The sequence below is a fragment of the Gambusia affinis genome, linkage group LG11 (assembly GCF_019740435.1).
Source record: "Gambusia affinis linkage group LG11, SWU_Gaff_1.0, whole genome shotgun sequence".
Lineage (NCBI taxonomy): Eukaryota > Metazoa > Chordata > Actinopteri > Cyprinodontiformes > Poeciliidae > Gambusia > Gambusia affinis.
Genome location: NC_057878.1, coordinates 19203418 through 19220091, shown reverse-complemented (window position 1 = coordinate 19220091; position 16674 = coordinate 19203418). Strand labels below are relative to the sequence as shown.

At 36.6% G+C, this 16674-nt stretch overlaps 1 protein-coding gene across 5 annotated transcripts in view; it reads left to right on the top strand.

Annotated features, from left to right (window-relative positions):
- The window catches only part of epha3 (eph receptor A3), a 107306-nt gene that overhangs the window by 59304 nt on the left and 31328 nt on the right, over window positions 1-16674 (top strand). For all 5 annotated transcript variants that reach the window (XM_044130807.1, XM_044130804.1, XM_044130803.1 and 2 more), the window contains 4 exons: window positions 935-1090; window positions 4144-4503; window positions 9716-9840; window positions 16370-16532. In XM_044130807.1, coding sequence (XP_043986742.1) covers window positions 935-1090; window positions 4144-4503; window positions 9716-9840; window positions 16370-16532 — 804 coding nt within the window. The remainder of the gene's footprint in view (window positions 1-934; window positions 1091-4143; window positions 4504-9715; window positions 9841-16369; window positions 16533-16674) is intronic.

Below are 16674 nucleotides of genomic sequence, written 5' to 3'. Positions count from 1 at the left end.
CTGGCTTGCTGCTTTTGCTCTTAGCCATTTATTTAATATTGTGTGCAGGTACACGAGGATGTGTTCGAGAAAGACAGAAAGAATACATGCTTGTTTGTCAACATACGTCACTGTTAAGTACTTGGGATTGAATCACTTCAATTTTATTAAATTATTAAGTGATTTAACATGGTTTTATTATAAAAGATTGAGTGCCTGCTTTTAGTTTTTAGAGACAGTGATCTTGAGGTTAACATAACGGAGCAGCTTAGGTATGTCAGTAAGAAGAATTTTGCTGGTTCAGATGTTCTTCATCTAAGAGTGAGACGACACAGAATAATAGGGATTTAAATTTTTTGAGAAGAAGAAAGAAGCAGAGAAGAAGAAGAAGTGAAACCAAGCTGGAGAAGAATTTACAGGGGGAAAAAAAAATAAAACATCCAATTTCTTTTTTCCCCTTCTCCTTGATTTCTCCCTCCTACCGTCACCCATATAATTTCAAATTCAATATAGGTTGGTGAAATGTCACCCCAGTTGGGCGGATTGCAACATATTTTTGTTGAGTAGGAGTTAAAAGAGCTGCTGAGTGCAAATTTAATACCACAGATATTTAAAGAGAACATCCTTTTCATCTAAGGGGACAATTTGCATTATTCATGTTATGCCTTCTGAGCTACCGAGACAAAGATGTTTCGGAAAAATATTGTTTTACAAGGATTCAGCAGGTTCCTGGTACAATAACTGCAGATTTACAGTACATTCAGTGTTTTTTCCCACACTTTGTTTGTGTGCGTGTGCGTGTGTGACAGACAAACTGTATTAAACACTCCCCATCTTTCATTTTGCGCTTGCTATTGTTGTAGTTGCCCCGAAGAAGAATCAGGCTATTATATAGCTGTCGATGTGCTGGTTCAGCATGATGCTCACGTATCTGTCTGTGTTCTTTTGTTTCCAGTGTGCAGGGCTGGATTCTACAAATCTACCCACGGCAACATGGAGTGTTCAAAGTGTCCGCCTCATAGCTTCTCCCACCATGAGGGGTCATTGCACTGTGGCTGTGAGAAAAATTATTTTCGGGCTGAAGGAGATCCTGCCTCCATGGCATGTACACGTAAGTGTGTGTTCAGACTCTTCTTAGCATAAACATTTTTGGTTGATGTAAAACACATCAAAATGTGTGGAGTTTCCAGAACAAGCCACTTTTTACTTTAGAAGTACATAGATATCAAAAGTTTTTTGCATGAATTTTTGTATTACCTCCTTCAAATTCAGAGTTTCACGTACTCTAAGATTTTTATTCCTTTAATCATTTTGGAAACCCCAGATGATTATGTTATGGGTTTGAAAACTTCTTAGAGATAAATTGCAATATTTGAGTTCATTGGAGGCCCAGCTGTGGATGTATTTCACGACAATAATGGAAGTGAGAGTATAAGAGCCATTGTAAATAAAAATAGAAATAATGTGGCCACAGAAAAGTACACTTCTACCTATAAACCTCAGAAATTTCTAGATTAATTTTGCATAATTACAACACAAAACTTTGATATTTTCTGGTGTGAAAAAGTCATAAATGTGATTTAAAAAAAGCTGATTTCCATGATTAAAGCATGCACTTATCATATTAAAAGTTAATTAAAATGAATTCTCTGACATTGAAAAATCTGAAATTAAAACAGTCTATTGAAAGTAGAAAGTAAGACATTTGTGATAAATAATCCCAAATGTCATGTAACATTGAATTGGTAAAATTATGAAATGCACACCTGGATATCTTCTACATGTGAGTGGTCCATTTGGGCTCTTTTCCTGTGTCAGAAAAACATTTGCCACGAACGCCTCGAACAGGATCCAAAATATCTTGGACAGAGAGGGAGACTTGACAATATTAAACTATATCCTAAGTTTTTTAATTAATATCAATATTTTTATCATAAATCTGTGTCTTTCATCATGGAAAATCTAAGTTTTTTTTCTTGCATATTTAAGAATGTGTGATATCATAGAACATCCACGTATTTTCAAGGTAAGTGAGAAATTAATATAGAAATTTCTGAGGTTGGCTTGCAGATGCAGGTGCCTCCTGCAGGCATTCCAAAATGCTTTCACTTCAAAACTATAAATCACCCCATTCCCTGATGGTAGATTATGTATGCATCCGTTACAAAATGGGCTGCACGGAGAACAGTAGAAAGTATAAATCAGAGGCTACAGTCAGAGACAGAATCTTAATTAGAAAGACAGTCACGCAAGGTCCCTGTTGTGATTATCTCAACATCATCTTGTCAACTACGCAAATTTCACCTCACTGGGACAGTTGGAGCAACGCAAGAGATGAAAATGAATTGATGAGTTGTTAGGAGATAATGATCATGATTATCTCAGGAGAGGAAATTTACTGTTAGCAGCCTTCTAGAGGTTGTTTCAAGTTGACTAGGAAAATTTAATTCACATCCTTGGAATAAAAAAACAGGGGCAGAGGGAAAATGTAACTTAACGCAGACAGTTGAGGAGAAATACTGTAGTGTATCATTCTTCATTATTTAATATCAAACATATTAGGCATGTCAGTCTTAGCAGCTTTGCTACCCAAAGTAATTCGTTTTTGCATTACTTTAAATATGCATGTTTGTGTCGAACTAAACTGTATATATTGTGCTCTGACTTTATGGCCTCTTTTTAATAGTGTTTGCTTATTTCCATGTTTGGAATCTGCCTTTAAATTTATTTTCTTTGTTAATGTTGGACTTCCTGTAACACCTGCACCACAAATTATTGTTTTTTCTTGCGAATACTGAAAAGACTCACTTTAACCTTTTATAGGTTTTTATTAAAGTAGTCTATCAGAAAAAATCTGATACTAAATTTAGCCAGAGAATTTATGTAAACCATTCAAACAAAGGATTTTATTTTAAGTCACAATCCAAACGTTTCATTTCCTTCTCCTTTCTTCCCCTGCCTGGACATTATTTAACTGAGTTATATGTCAATTTAGTTTTGTCTTCTGTGCATTGTTCACAGATTTGATCTGAGGATCTGGAAATATGTTTAAAATAGCACATTGTACTTGTATATGTCAGTCAAAATTTGATTCAAGAATGGGAAGAAAGCTGGCACAAACTGAAATAATACACTGACCAGTATTAAGTCAAAAGACAAAATGTAAAACACCTTTGTGCATTTATTTAATGCACAATGTTTCTGAGACAAAATACATATTTGATTTAATGTTCAAAGATGTATTTTGTCACATTGGAAGCATAGCGGTTGCATTCCAAAAATCTTTTTAAAATGTCTGCTAATTTAAATCCAGACTTAAAGCATAAATTTAAAGCTAAAAGTCTGGGTCCTGTCTAGTCCTTGGTCTTGTGTGAAAGTACCAGTTAGCAGATGTGAACTGCTGTGGACGGGTCTCTAGGGAATTTTAAATAGAACTGACCACATTGACCTCCTTCCAAGGCTTCAATACCTTTCACATCAGGTTTGCACCGATTGAGTAATTTATTGTAAGGCACTTGGAGGCTCAGCTTGTTTGAGCATTGCTTCCCACCACTGCTCCCACTGAAATGACAAAAGGATTTTATCCAAATTCAAATCCAAGTTCACTCTCCATGACAATAAACACAGTGCCACCTTCAGGCATCTTGCACAGAGAGATAAGCTGGGTTCCCTGTTGAATAGGGCTCACAACTCCAGATTGCGCATAGGTCAAACTGAAGGAAGATATGAGTTATTTTCTGTTGTATTCATACTTTTAGCTGAAGTATGAATGCAAACTGTATTTGTCAGGCTTTCAAAGTGGAAACTTGAAATGACTGTACACTAATTGTACACATATGAATCATTTTATTAGAGAGACATAATGTGTCTTAAAGCAAAACCTTAAAAGAGAATAATAATGTCAAGACATGCAAATATAAACAAAACATTGGCATCACATGCATTGGCAAAGTATTTGTCAGAAATCTAATTACTATTGTTTAAATGAATTTGCTAGTGAAGCATTATTTTATATAGCTAGACTGCTGGTATATACTAAACAATTTCACTCCCCTCATGTTGTTGTAATATATATATTTTTTTTACCAAAAAACTCTCTTCCCTTCTGTAAATCGAATTGACACCTCCACCTTGCCTCAACCTCTTCCTTTATCCTGCCACCAGGACCTCCTTCTGCTCCCCGGAATGTGATCTCCTCCATCAACGAGACCTCAGTTATCCTGGACTGGAGCTGGCCGGAGGACACAGGAGGACGTAGGGATATCACTTTTAATGTCCTCTGCAAACGCTGCCGGGGTGCTGCTGCCAATGGGAGCACCAGTGGGACTCTGAATTGTGAGCCTTGTCGAAGCAACGTCCGCTTTCTGCCAAGAGCGACTGGTCTCCATAACACCACCGTGACAGTGGGTGACCTGTTGGCTCATACTAATTACACCTTCGAGATTGAAGCACAGAATGGCGTATCATCACTGGCACCCAAAATGAGACAATATGCTGCTGTCACCATTACCACCAATCAAGCAGGTAGGAATGATTTAAACAGTTAGACTAATTTCTTTAAACCACTCTTCAGTCAATGTATTAAGGACACTTTGCTAGTACCTCATTGGATTTTTGTTGCCATTAGAACTGCATCCATTTTGAAAAAGAAATGTCTTAATCCTCTAAGGTAAAACAAAACAAAATTCTAGAAAAAACAAAGGAATGTTTAACAGCTGCAGGACATCATATACGAACAGAAGAACATTTCACTGTATATCCTATGATGCCTATCATATAATAACAACCTAAATTTGATACGCTCCAAACATATGTACTCAAGCCATCAGATCTGGACATTTACAAGCCGATTCCCAACTGCAATTCTCTTGTTTAACGACTAGCATCATGTAACCTCCTTCCTTTCTAAAGAACTGTCTTTTCTCTTTAAAAACTCTAATACCATAAGGATGACCTCCTAAATCTCCCATCAATCTTTTTATGCAAACATCTTTCTCTATCCACATTCTTTGAAGAACAAGGAGGCAAAGAGAACCATTGTTGTGAAATTCCACGGATGAAATAAATCTAGTGCCAAACCTCAGAAATCCTTGACTCGAGCAAGGAATGCATAAAGATCTAGCTCTAGTTCGCTACGTTGTATTTCCTTTTTACTTCCTCTTCCCTCTTTCTGTACAGACAGTCCTTAAATGTGCTGCCAGGAGTTTGATAGTTTCTTCTCCCACATCCCTGGTCCTTCTTGGTGAAGTTCCTCCCTTGTTCCAAGTCATTTTTCTTTCTAACTGTCCCTTTGCACAGCCAAACCACATCTAACAAAATTTTTCTTAATTTGACTTTTTTTTTTTTTTTTTTTTTTGAGACATGTTAAAGACATTTCTTTCACAAAGGAATTCTTTGTGAAACAATCAGCAGGTGATCGAGTATGCGCAGACATTAAACTCGTCATAATAAAAATTATTGGTAAAAGGCAAGATCTTTGCTAGAAAACTGTATGTACAGAGTAAGGTTAAATTGAAGCTGAATACTAGTTTTGTCTTGCTTTTGTTTCAATCTTTAGTTTCTTTTTCAATGTGTGTGAACCATCTGTAGAACAGCTTGATTGTAGATAATGAAAACACCCATGGGCTGATCAGAACATTTATCAGAATTTCTGCTGTGATTTATTTTAAGACTGAAAGTATTCAGAACAGAATGCAGAATATTCTGCTTTATCATCATCTCATGAGTTCTGACTGGCATTTTTCCTTGTTCTTTAAAAACTCAGAATCAACTTGGTTTTACACTATTATAAACTGTGGTAATTACATTGATTGATTGGAACTTGAAACTTAAATTTATTTTTCTGTTTTTTATATTTGGGTCCTCTTAAAGCTTGATACACTGAAGACCCTTAGAGTTCTTCATTGCAATTTAGGACATGCCTGCATTTTTTATTTTTTTTTAATTACATGATAACAAGATTTAAAAGCAAACTTCTGTTGCCCCTCTCTTCATTTTCATATAAAAACAATAACAAACTATATTCCTAGTAGCAGACATTGAGTAAAAGTGTATATTCATCATTTTTTGCTGCAAGTGGATTTATAACATCTTCCATTAGCTGTTTTTTTGTGTTAAAGAAAAAAAAAGTGTTTTCAGTGTGTAGTAGTGTTAGAGAAGATGAGTTCAAAGAAATGACAAACTATTTACTGGTATGAGGATAAAGGTCAGTTGGGTTTAAAAATCAAGTATCAAAAAAACAATGCAACTGAGAACGATGAGGTCATTTAGTAAAGCTTTAAAACCTTCTTTAGCAACCTTCATAATCCGTGTTGTTAGTCAGGGTATTCTCCGCTTATGTGAATATATATTAGATTTGAATAAGGCTTATCACTACTAAGAGGCCTGCATGTGCTAGGAATTTTAAACACCAACCCAATGTTTGAGCAATCAGCTCCTTTATCAGTACTTAGCAAACACAGAGTTAAATTACATGGCAGCACATACATAAAAACACAAAGCGCACACCTTAGCATTGTGCCCACGGTTCATAACAGACACACACAGACCTCTTGCTCTCTAACAAATATCTCAGACTGCAGCTGCACACCTTCCATCAACCCTGAGAGTTTACAAGGATTAGGTATGTCAGGGCACCAGCCCCATCCGTCTGCTAGTTTTTCTCAAATACACACGCACGCACACGCCCACACACTCACAACTATAGATGCCAAAGCTGTTAAAAGCTGGATTAAGTGTTTCCCTGGGAAGGAGCAGTGTGTCCTGGCTGGCCTGTCAAGGTGCTGTCAGATAGCTTTCCTCCTCTCTCCTCCATTGCCCTCCACTTGCAGTCATAACTATGCTAACAACACAGTAACTGTGATCCACACATGAATAAAGTTGGTGAGATGTAACTGCAGTTGAACTTTGCCACAGAGGGTTGTTACACGGAAGCATGGGAGCATTATATTTGGACTGATACATGTCGAAAACTCATTTGAACTACTATATTAATGTAACATGGCAGTTTGTGTCACAATATTTGTATTGATTACTTTAAACACTTGAAATACCTTCACAAGTCAAATTCCTTCAAAGTTTTCTCATCTTGCGACCACAATTTTAAATTTGTTGGAAAATACCATCAAAAAGTATAATAAAAGGTGAATCATTTCCTAAGCTTCATGACTTTTCCTGTCTCTATCAGGTATTCCAGTATTGCCAAGTATTTGTCTCCTTTTATCACTCCAAGAAACATGACAAGCTTTCATGTTCATTGAGTTGAATAACATTCCAACAACATCACTCTACCACTAGCATGTTTCAGTGTAGCTCTAGGGTGTTTGGAGCAATGTTTAGCATTACCCTTTCTTAACACATAGCTTGTTGCATCATGGACAAAAACTTTGAAATTGATCTCATGTTGCCAAAGCACCTTTCTTACATGTTTCTGTCACTGATGCTTCCTAAAGCTATCCCTCAACATTGTCTTTCTGCTTGTCACTCACCCTCGAAGATCACATTTATGGAGTGAAAATCCCTCAGACATATTCTCTTACCAGAGTTGTGGTTTTCAGAAGTCCCTCTAGAGTTACTATGGGCCTGCCGACCTCTTTTCTGATTGATGCTCTCCTCACCCAGCAAGTCAGTTTAGGTAGACGGCCATGTCTTGATATGTTTGCAGATGTGCTGTACCTCCTTCTTCAGATGATGGATTGTGCAGTTGAATGCTGGGGGTATCATTGCATAACCAAACACTGAGCTGTCTTGTATGTTCTTTGAGTTTGAAAAAGCTGTATACTTTTTTTTTCCCCTCTGAGGCTTTTAAATAACAGCAATTTTTAAATACTGAGATATAAATTGCACACATGAACTCTAGTTGCTCATTTGGTTACACATGCATAGGATTACCACGGTAAACAGAGGCCAAACAAAATGACCATTCCACTTTCCAGGTGTTTATTTGTAAAAAGGAAGTTCATTTAATTTCACATGTATGAGGTACATACCCTGCACTGCCTACTTTTCCATGGTATCATTATGAGAAAATATGTAAAAGTTAAAATGGTAAAAACACTTATAAAAGTTACAGTACCCACAATCAACTAACATTATCCACTGCCCCCAATTTTTGTGTGTCATTTCCTTACGTGAATTACACCAATTGTCAGTTTTGAAAGCCGTTATATGCATTCTGTGCTGTGTCACTTTTACAGTTTTGCCTTAGACAGAAAAAGAGAGTGACAGGAATTTAAGTGCTTGGTGATAGACATTAAGGGAGAGATAGAAGAGGGGTGTGGAAAAAAAAAAACAAGGAGGAGAGGAACTTGAAGCTGCCTTCAAGCAACCCAGACTCAGTAAATCATTACCACCATAAACCACAGAGCCAATAAAAAGCACAGCCTCACCCCGCTGTCGGAGCCAAAGGGAGAGGAGTAGTAAAGGAGGCGCATGGGGGTATAGAAACAGATTCTACCCATCTGGATTCATTACAGGAGAAAAAATAACTTCCCACAGAAATACACACAAGCATACATATGCACACTCAGACGCATTCTGTGGCCACATAATCATAATCAAGAGAGGCTTGAACATTTCAAAGACAAACATGTTTTTTCCTGTGGTCTAATAAAATTAAAAGTCGATGCCTCAGATGCTGAGTTGGGCCCGAAGCTGCCTGGCAATTAGAGAGCAGTAAAAAGGGAAATAAGAGAGGGAGTGAGAAGACAGAGGGAGAGAGAGAAAGAAAGCAAAAGAGAGAGATAGAACTAGAGTAGCAGAATGAGGGAGGAAAGCAATGCTTGATAAAGGGAGAGATGTGTAGAATCACTAGATTGGGACCATGTGAACTCCCTGAGGCAAGGCGATGCATGGGTGAAGGATTGGCAAGGAAAATTGGCAAGGAGAAGAGCTCAACAAACCAAAAGAGGCGAGGACAGTGGAGGGAGACAATGAAGTAAAAGGTTCCCAATGTGTCCACAGAAAAGTATCACAAGCCCTCCAAAAATGTGGTGGAAGAATAGAAACTGCGGTAAAATCTGACAGACAAATTATGACATTTGGGCTAAAGTTTGATCTATGAGACAGTGAATATTTTTTACTATACTTTATAATACAATGAGCGACTTATTTAGATAGCTAGTTCCTGGATCTGTATTATTTATTTGTTTCTTGTTTTTTCTGAAATGTTTGGAAGGAGATTTGAGTCTTTAAAGCCTTGTTCATTTTATCATATATTATTGAAGCTCCCTCAGTTGAAAGAATATTAATATAAACAAGGGTACTGGTAAGGGTACTAGGAAAAAAACTATAGGTAGAGCTATGGGTTATATTCTTTGTTTTTCAAACTAGAATAACTTTAATCTATCTATCTATCTATCTATCTATCTATCTATCTATCTATCTATCTATCTATCTATCTATCTATCTATCTATCTATCTATCTATCTATCTATCTATCTATCTATCTATCTATCTATCTATCTATCTATCTATCTATCTATCTATCTATCTATCTATCTATCTATCTATCTATCTATCTATCTATCTATCTATCTATCTATCTATCTATCTAATCTATCTGTCTTGATTCTGCCCATGTTTCACCCTCACAATTCAGCAAACTAAATTAGGCTAATAGGAGCTACAGACAGTTTACAGTTTTTGGCACCAGGGCCTGAACTTCCATTGAACCTTACAGTAACAGAACCTTCTCTCTCCCTTCTACACCTTGTGTCTATCTATGTCTCTGGCCCAGCTCCCTCTCCAGTAACAGTGATCCGAAAAGAGAAGACATCTCGAAACAGCGTCTCATTGTCCTGGCAGGAACCAGACAGACCCAATGGCATCATCCTGGACTATGAGATTAAATACTACGAAAAGGTTGGTGGAGAAAATAGTTAAAGGGTCTTAATGACATAAACCTTTAGTCCATGTTTCTTCAAAGTCGGAAGGGTGATCTATAGACCCTCTTTTGAGCTAGATTTCATTTTCAAAAATATGTTAAATGATTTTTCTTACTCAGAACTGATGGAAGCAATTAAATGCATGTAGCACATACTAGTATGCTTTAAGAAAAAGACTTTCCACTGTTTATGAGTTTGTTTATTCTACTGCATTGACTCAAGTTTTCAGTATACACCTGGAAGCTCTGTTTGACTGAGGTCAGATCCCATTCACACCACAAACAAACTTCTCTAAACTTTGGAACTGAACTTAGATCACCTCATCCAAACAATCTTGCATGGTTGTTTTTCTCCATAGTCTGGTGTTATTGCTGTGGTCATTTCTATATAAATGAACTTTACCAAAGAGGGAAACTAACTATGGTTTGTTTAAAAGAGCCTGAACGCCTCAGGTATGAAAACACTCATATATGGCATTTCCCATAAAATAATGCCGACCAATTAGCTGCAAGAAGAAATAGTGTGTTGACCAGTTTTAAGCCTGTATGTGTTGTTTTTGTGTACATTGCTTTAAAAATTATGCTTAGAAATCAAGAGTTCTCAAACACAATAACATAGCCATGAAGCACCATGAGACTTGATCATACCCCAGACACATCGCATGACCATGTGCACACAGTAAATACTCATAACATCACTGGAAAAAGAGAATGAAGCTCCAACTATAAGAAATGGAGCTAATTTGTTACATCTAATTGAATTACATTTGTCAGACTTACTTTATATAGGTTTGACTGACTTTGATTAATTGTAGCAAATTAGCTAAATTTTTTCGAGTTGGACTCCTTTTTCAGGGCATATGGTGTGCCTTAACTTTGACTCAGTATCATATCAAATAGCAATACAAAAAAATTGAGATACAAATGTTATGTGGGTTTTTTTTTAGTGTTTCTACTGATAGAAAGGTGTTCTGTCCACTTGATTCCAGCTGACAGAGATGAGATACTGGTCAAAAGGCGACTATGTCTTTGTCCATCCATTGGTACACAACAGTCTTTAACAGGATGCAATGACATAATATAATTAAAACGACAGAGAGCTTCCCGAATGTAATCTTTTTGACAACAAGAGTGACTCACTGAGGAAGTGGATGAAAGTGAAGCAGACAACACTGCAGACACAGCACAATTAGAGCAGGAAGTTATTCTTGAACAGTACTAGCTTTATTTAATGGAAGTATTTTAAGCTCTGACCTTAGGGAGATTGTTGTCTCAGTGTTTTAATTTTTTTTAATATAGTGATTTTTATTATTAATGTCTGAAAAAGGTTTAATGCTCAGCATTTTCCATCCCCCTAAGTTTAACTAAATTCATAAAACACATGTCAAGGAATGTGTTTTTTCTTTTTTCTTTTTTTTTTTTTTATTAAATATTAAGCTGAAACTGTACTCATACTTTTCTAGGTCTTGTATCAGCACTTGAGCTTGGAAATATATTTGGCGCACTTTGGCAGTCTCACTACCCAGCCAAATGGCTTTCAGCTCAAAGAGAGAGCCTTCATTTTAATTCAAACTTTAAAGCAACCATTTTATTACCATATTTGGTATAGTTTTCTTGTGTCCTCCTTTATTTATTTATTTTTATGTTTTATCCTCATTCCCCTTACATTGAACACATTTTTATTTTTGATCCTTCATTTCTGTCTTTTCCTTAATCTCTCATGCTGTTCTCCTCTGCAGTTAGCTCCTTAATGGAGACAAGTTTTATGGCAGACAGTAAATGCATCTGTGGGGCCCCTCATTTCTCTGTGAGGGAAATTAGTGCAGAACGAATTACACTGGCTTTCAGCGCCGATGCTGTGCTAGGTTGACATTTGATGGTGTAATTAGCCGTGGATGCAAGTTTAATCAGTCTGGCCTATTCTCTGTGTATTAGTGCATGTGTATGTGTGAGCATCAGTGCAACTCAGATCATATTGCTTAAATGCCAATGGTGGCCCTTTATGTTTTGATTAGTAAGCTGACAGAAGCTCTTTGCTTCCTGAACTCCGTTCTCTTCTTTGATATATTTTTCTTAGATGTTAAAACAAGAAAAGTTAACAACAAAGGGTCAAATCTCTTTGCATGTCTAATTGTAAACTGTGATTGCTGAAATTCTAGCATACGCACTGCCATGGCAAACGCTTGATAATTAAAAACAGAACTGTTATGGAGTTCAGACGATAGACGGAATGGAGAATCTTGACGTTTTTGCACCGAGTCCCAGTATTTGAAAACCTTCAAGAAAAATAAATATTCAACCCAAGGATTTTAATCCCTTGTCAAAAGGCTCTCCCTTCCAGAAACCAGAACTTAACCAACTAGACAAGACTCCTCCTAGATCACTGAAAGAGAGAGGCCCCTTTGTGTAACATGCAGATTCTCACTGAGCATACCAGCTATTAGGGCCCATGGTGCATAAATCTTAACACAAAGTTTTCTTTGTAAAAATCATACTTCAATTTAGTGTTGAAGTTTATAGAAAAGCAGAGTTGAAAAACATATGTTTACATGTAATAAAAAGCAGAGTCTTTCGTTTCCTTATATTTAACATTAAATTAAGCTAAACGTAATAAGAAAGATCACTTTTTTGGCTATAACAATCTTCAAATTCAGAAGAATATATTAATTTTCTTCTAGAATTGCCTTTTAAACTGTGTGATTGAGTCAAACCTGCTAGGTATCCTTCAACAAGCTTCCTCTGATTGTTGACTTGCATTTTTGCCCTTCCTTATTGCAGTTGGTACTGTTTTATTTTTGAAGTCATGTAACATGATACTTAACTTGTGTTAAGTCATGTTAAGTTTATTGTTTTCTCTCATACCATCTAAAGTTACTCTCAAACATTATTTAAGATGGAGATCAGGACTTTTTGACTGTCTCTCTAAAATGTTGCCTTTGTTGTGGCGGCACCACTTTTACATTGTGATCAGTATCATTGTTCAATCGGAATACATGCTTGCATCCAAATTGCAACTTCCTGGCTATCTTGAGATGTTGCTTTAACATTTCCTCATAATGTTATTTTTCAGTGTCGCCATGTAGTTTGGGAAAGTCAAGATTCCCGTTCCTCCTGGAGCAAAACACTCAAATAATATGGTGCTGTCCCCATCAGACTTTACAGATGGGCTTGTGTTATCAGACTTTAAAGCATCCGTCTTGTTCACTTTAAATGTAATGATGGTTATTATGGCCAAACTCTTCACTTTTTGTTTCATCAGACTACAGGATCTTTCTCCATAAGTTAAGGTCTCTCAGAACATGTGCAAACTGTGAGCTGGCTTTCCATGTTGCTTCTGGAGTAATAGCTTCTTGCAATATAAATGGCCTTTTATTCCATGTCAGTTCAGGACATATTACACTGTAGATAATGACACTCTCTTTCCAGTGTAAGGCAGCATCTGCACATAGTCTTCTGTTGATTTCCTAAGGCTGATGTACACCTTTCCACCAAAAAAAAAGAATCCAGCTCCTTTCTGAGCGCTATAATGGATACTTCGACTTGTGTAGAATTGGGAAACAAATGAATATGGCACCTGTATAAATCAGGAAATTGTGCACAAGAATGAAACATATTATATTGTGTGATTTCTTTTGATTGTATCATGATGTCTCATGATGAAGGTTAAAGTTTATCCAAAGTCGTGCCCCCAATTAAATCACATACTTTCAATTAACCTATCAGAAGCTTGCAAAGCCAGAACATCATCATCTGGGCATTTCTAGAGGATTTAAAAACATATTACTTAAGGTAGCGGGATGTTAGATAATTTTGTGATGTGATAATATTGGTAAATATTGTGATGTTATTTCCTGCCTATTTTCTTTATTTCCTCTCTATTTTTTCTGTGCCCCAATCACTCTTTGACATTTAGCATTTTGAGCAATGTCATGTGTCTGGTAAGAGCACCTGCTTCCGCCAGACTCTGCCCACCTGGCTAAATATTTAATCAGCATATAAAATGCAAACTCATAACGCTGGGACTGTTTTTGCCAGTGCTTATTTCACTCTAAGCTGTCCTTTGAGATAAGAATATTGCAATGATGATTGCTCTGTATCTCTTTGGATTATTTCAGCATTTAACAATAAATTTGATTATCGTAGCTGACCTAAAACCTGAAAGGTTTTGTCTAAATTAATGTTATATTGTGAAAAAAGTTGAAATGTCTCTTTTTTTTAATCTACACAAATATATAGTTTTACCTGTGTATATATAGTCTTTAGAAAAAAATAAACATAAGGTAATATGCATACGCAATAAGTTTTTTTAACCAAAATATCTTAACATTATAACCACATATTTCATGATAAACCAACACAAAGCAGAACTAATACAGATACCATAATTTTCAGATCTTCATTTGAATTCAAATTTGTAAGCCGTTTATCATTGCCTTTCCATTACATGATGTTGCAATGTTAATGACTTCTAAATCCCAGTACATTGCATTTAAAATTGTGACACTAACGTGGTAAAATGTGGAAAAGTTAATGAAGTAGCAGTAGTTCAGGAGAAAAATTTACAAAATGCTCATTAAAGTGACTGATCATTAATGGAACACCTGGCACAGCAAAGGACATAAATAAAACATTTTATGGGGATTTTTTTTAGAGATGATCTATTTAACGCATTTGCATTCTTGGTCTGCAGTCACTTAATCAGGAATTTCTGGCGTCAAACTTTAAAGCAGTATCCTTCTGGCCAAGCATCACTCTGTGACATGTTTTAATTTCTAAAATAACTTCCAACCCTACATGTCTTACTTATATGTTACACAGTTATGAAACTACCAGCTCAAATGTCCTACATATTAGAGCCCTCGTCTTGTTCATTTCCTATCCCATACGTAGCAAGATCTACACAGCTTTGGTGATATTCTTGGGAATTCCCAACCAGAAAGCTTCCCAGAAGAAAAGATGTGTTTCATCTTCAGTAGACCTGTATGATCTATATGATCTGTCAGTCGCTTCCACTGGCGAAAAGGGGCGCTCTGCAGCTACTAAGACACTCACAAGGGCACTTTGTGAAAGCATAATTTGTGGGAGTAGACTTTGCTGACTGCTTCTGCACTTTTTATCATTCTAATCTAAAAAGCTGAGAGATAGCTTAAAAACCAATAGAGTTGAAGCTGTTTATTTAGTCTTAAGACTCCTTAAACAAAAGGAATGCCTGTTGAAACAGGTATTTACAAGACTTTTGTTGTGCATCCATGACTGCATATGCACACATAAGAGCTGTAATTAGCTGCAGCTTTGTTTGGACTATCAAGGCAAAGCTGAACACAGGGGCCTTGTTTAAACCTAACAGGATTTTAGTGAAACGTCTATATTGTGTGATGAAAATAGTCTCCCGCCCTCGCTTGTTGTTTCATCACACCTGTGTTTTATTTTCAGGGGATCACATGTTGTCTCAATCACTGCCCTGTGACAGGCTGCCTAAGATTTATAGTCGTGATGAAAAGTTGTTCCAGCTCAGGTCTGGTGTATCAGTTTCCTCCTCAGACACGTACATGTTTGAAAAGCTTTGCGTACCATTAAAGCTCTTCCCCATGAAGAAGCGTGAAGCTTCCTCTGGACACTGACTACACAGGCCTGTGTGTGTTCATGTCTGTGTGTGTTGAAGACCCTATGATGACTGCCTGTTCAAATAAACATCTGGCATTAAATTGGGTCAATAAAAAGAGTCTTTGACATGTTCTGGTCTTGACTGACTTTTACGAGTTTGTCAACATTTCCAAACATAACTCAGTTTTGGGATTGATGATGAAGTCATCTGCAATAGATTTTTATTAGGGTTAAAGTCAGGCTTGTGCTGTTTTTTATCTGTAAAGCCATGTTTCATTGCTTAGAACTGGGTGAACAATAGTGTGTTTGCAATTTTGTGTTGGCCATGGACTGACAACATAATCTAAGACATAAAGAAAGTTAAAGAATTTGAACCTTTGGGGCATTACGAACTTTTGGTTTTTTGTTATCGTTATAAATAGTTTTGGTCTAAAGTGATTTTCTTTATCTAACAACTAAATTGAGTCTTGTCTTGTCCTTAAGAAAACTCTTTAAAATATACACATGGATATGTTGTATATCCTCTCTTTCTCATCCAACCTTTGCTCTGTTCTCTTTTTTTCCACCGTCCTTTCTTCCATTTCACATCTGGAAACAATGAATTGAATGCAGACCTGGTGTGTAAATCTACCTGTTGTCCTATCACTAGAGATCAGTAGGAAAGAAGTCATAAAATATAAAAAGGATAATTCATCAACCTGAGAAGGAAGCTGTCAAATCCTCTACCCTCCCTTTTCCGGTATACATGTGCATGTATTCAAAAATGGGTATGCATATGGTGTGTACAATACTAAACATTGTGTATTAAGTGAACTATATTCCATATTGGCACCAACATAAAGAGAGTATAGAACATTATTATTACAAATACAGAATTTCCAACCGTTTTCTACTGCCTTTCAGGAAGAACAGGAGACCAGCTATACCATTCTTCGAGCTCGGGGTTGTAATGTGACTCTGAATGGTCTGAAGCCCAACACAGCCTACCTGCTCCAGATCAGAGCTCGCACTGCCGCTGGATATGGAGCCAGCAGCCCCAGCTTCCAGTTTGAAACCAGCCCTGACTGTAAGCTTAGCATGCGGAGGATTTTTTTCTAACCGAAAATCTGTTGTACGGTGCAATACTTTTTCTTTCATTTGTGTTGCGTCACTACCACTAACAACATATAATTTTAAGTTCCAGACTAAATAAAGTAGTGTGTAATTTT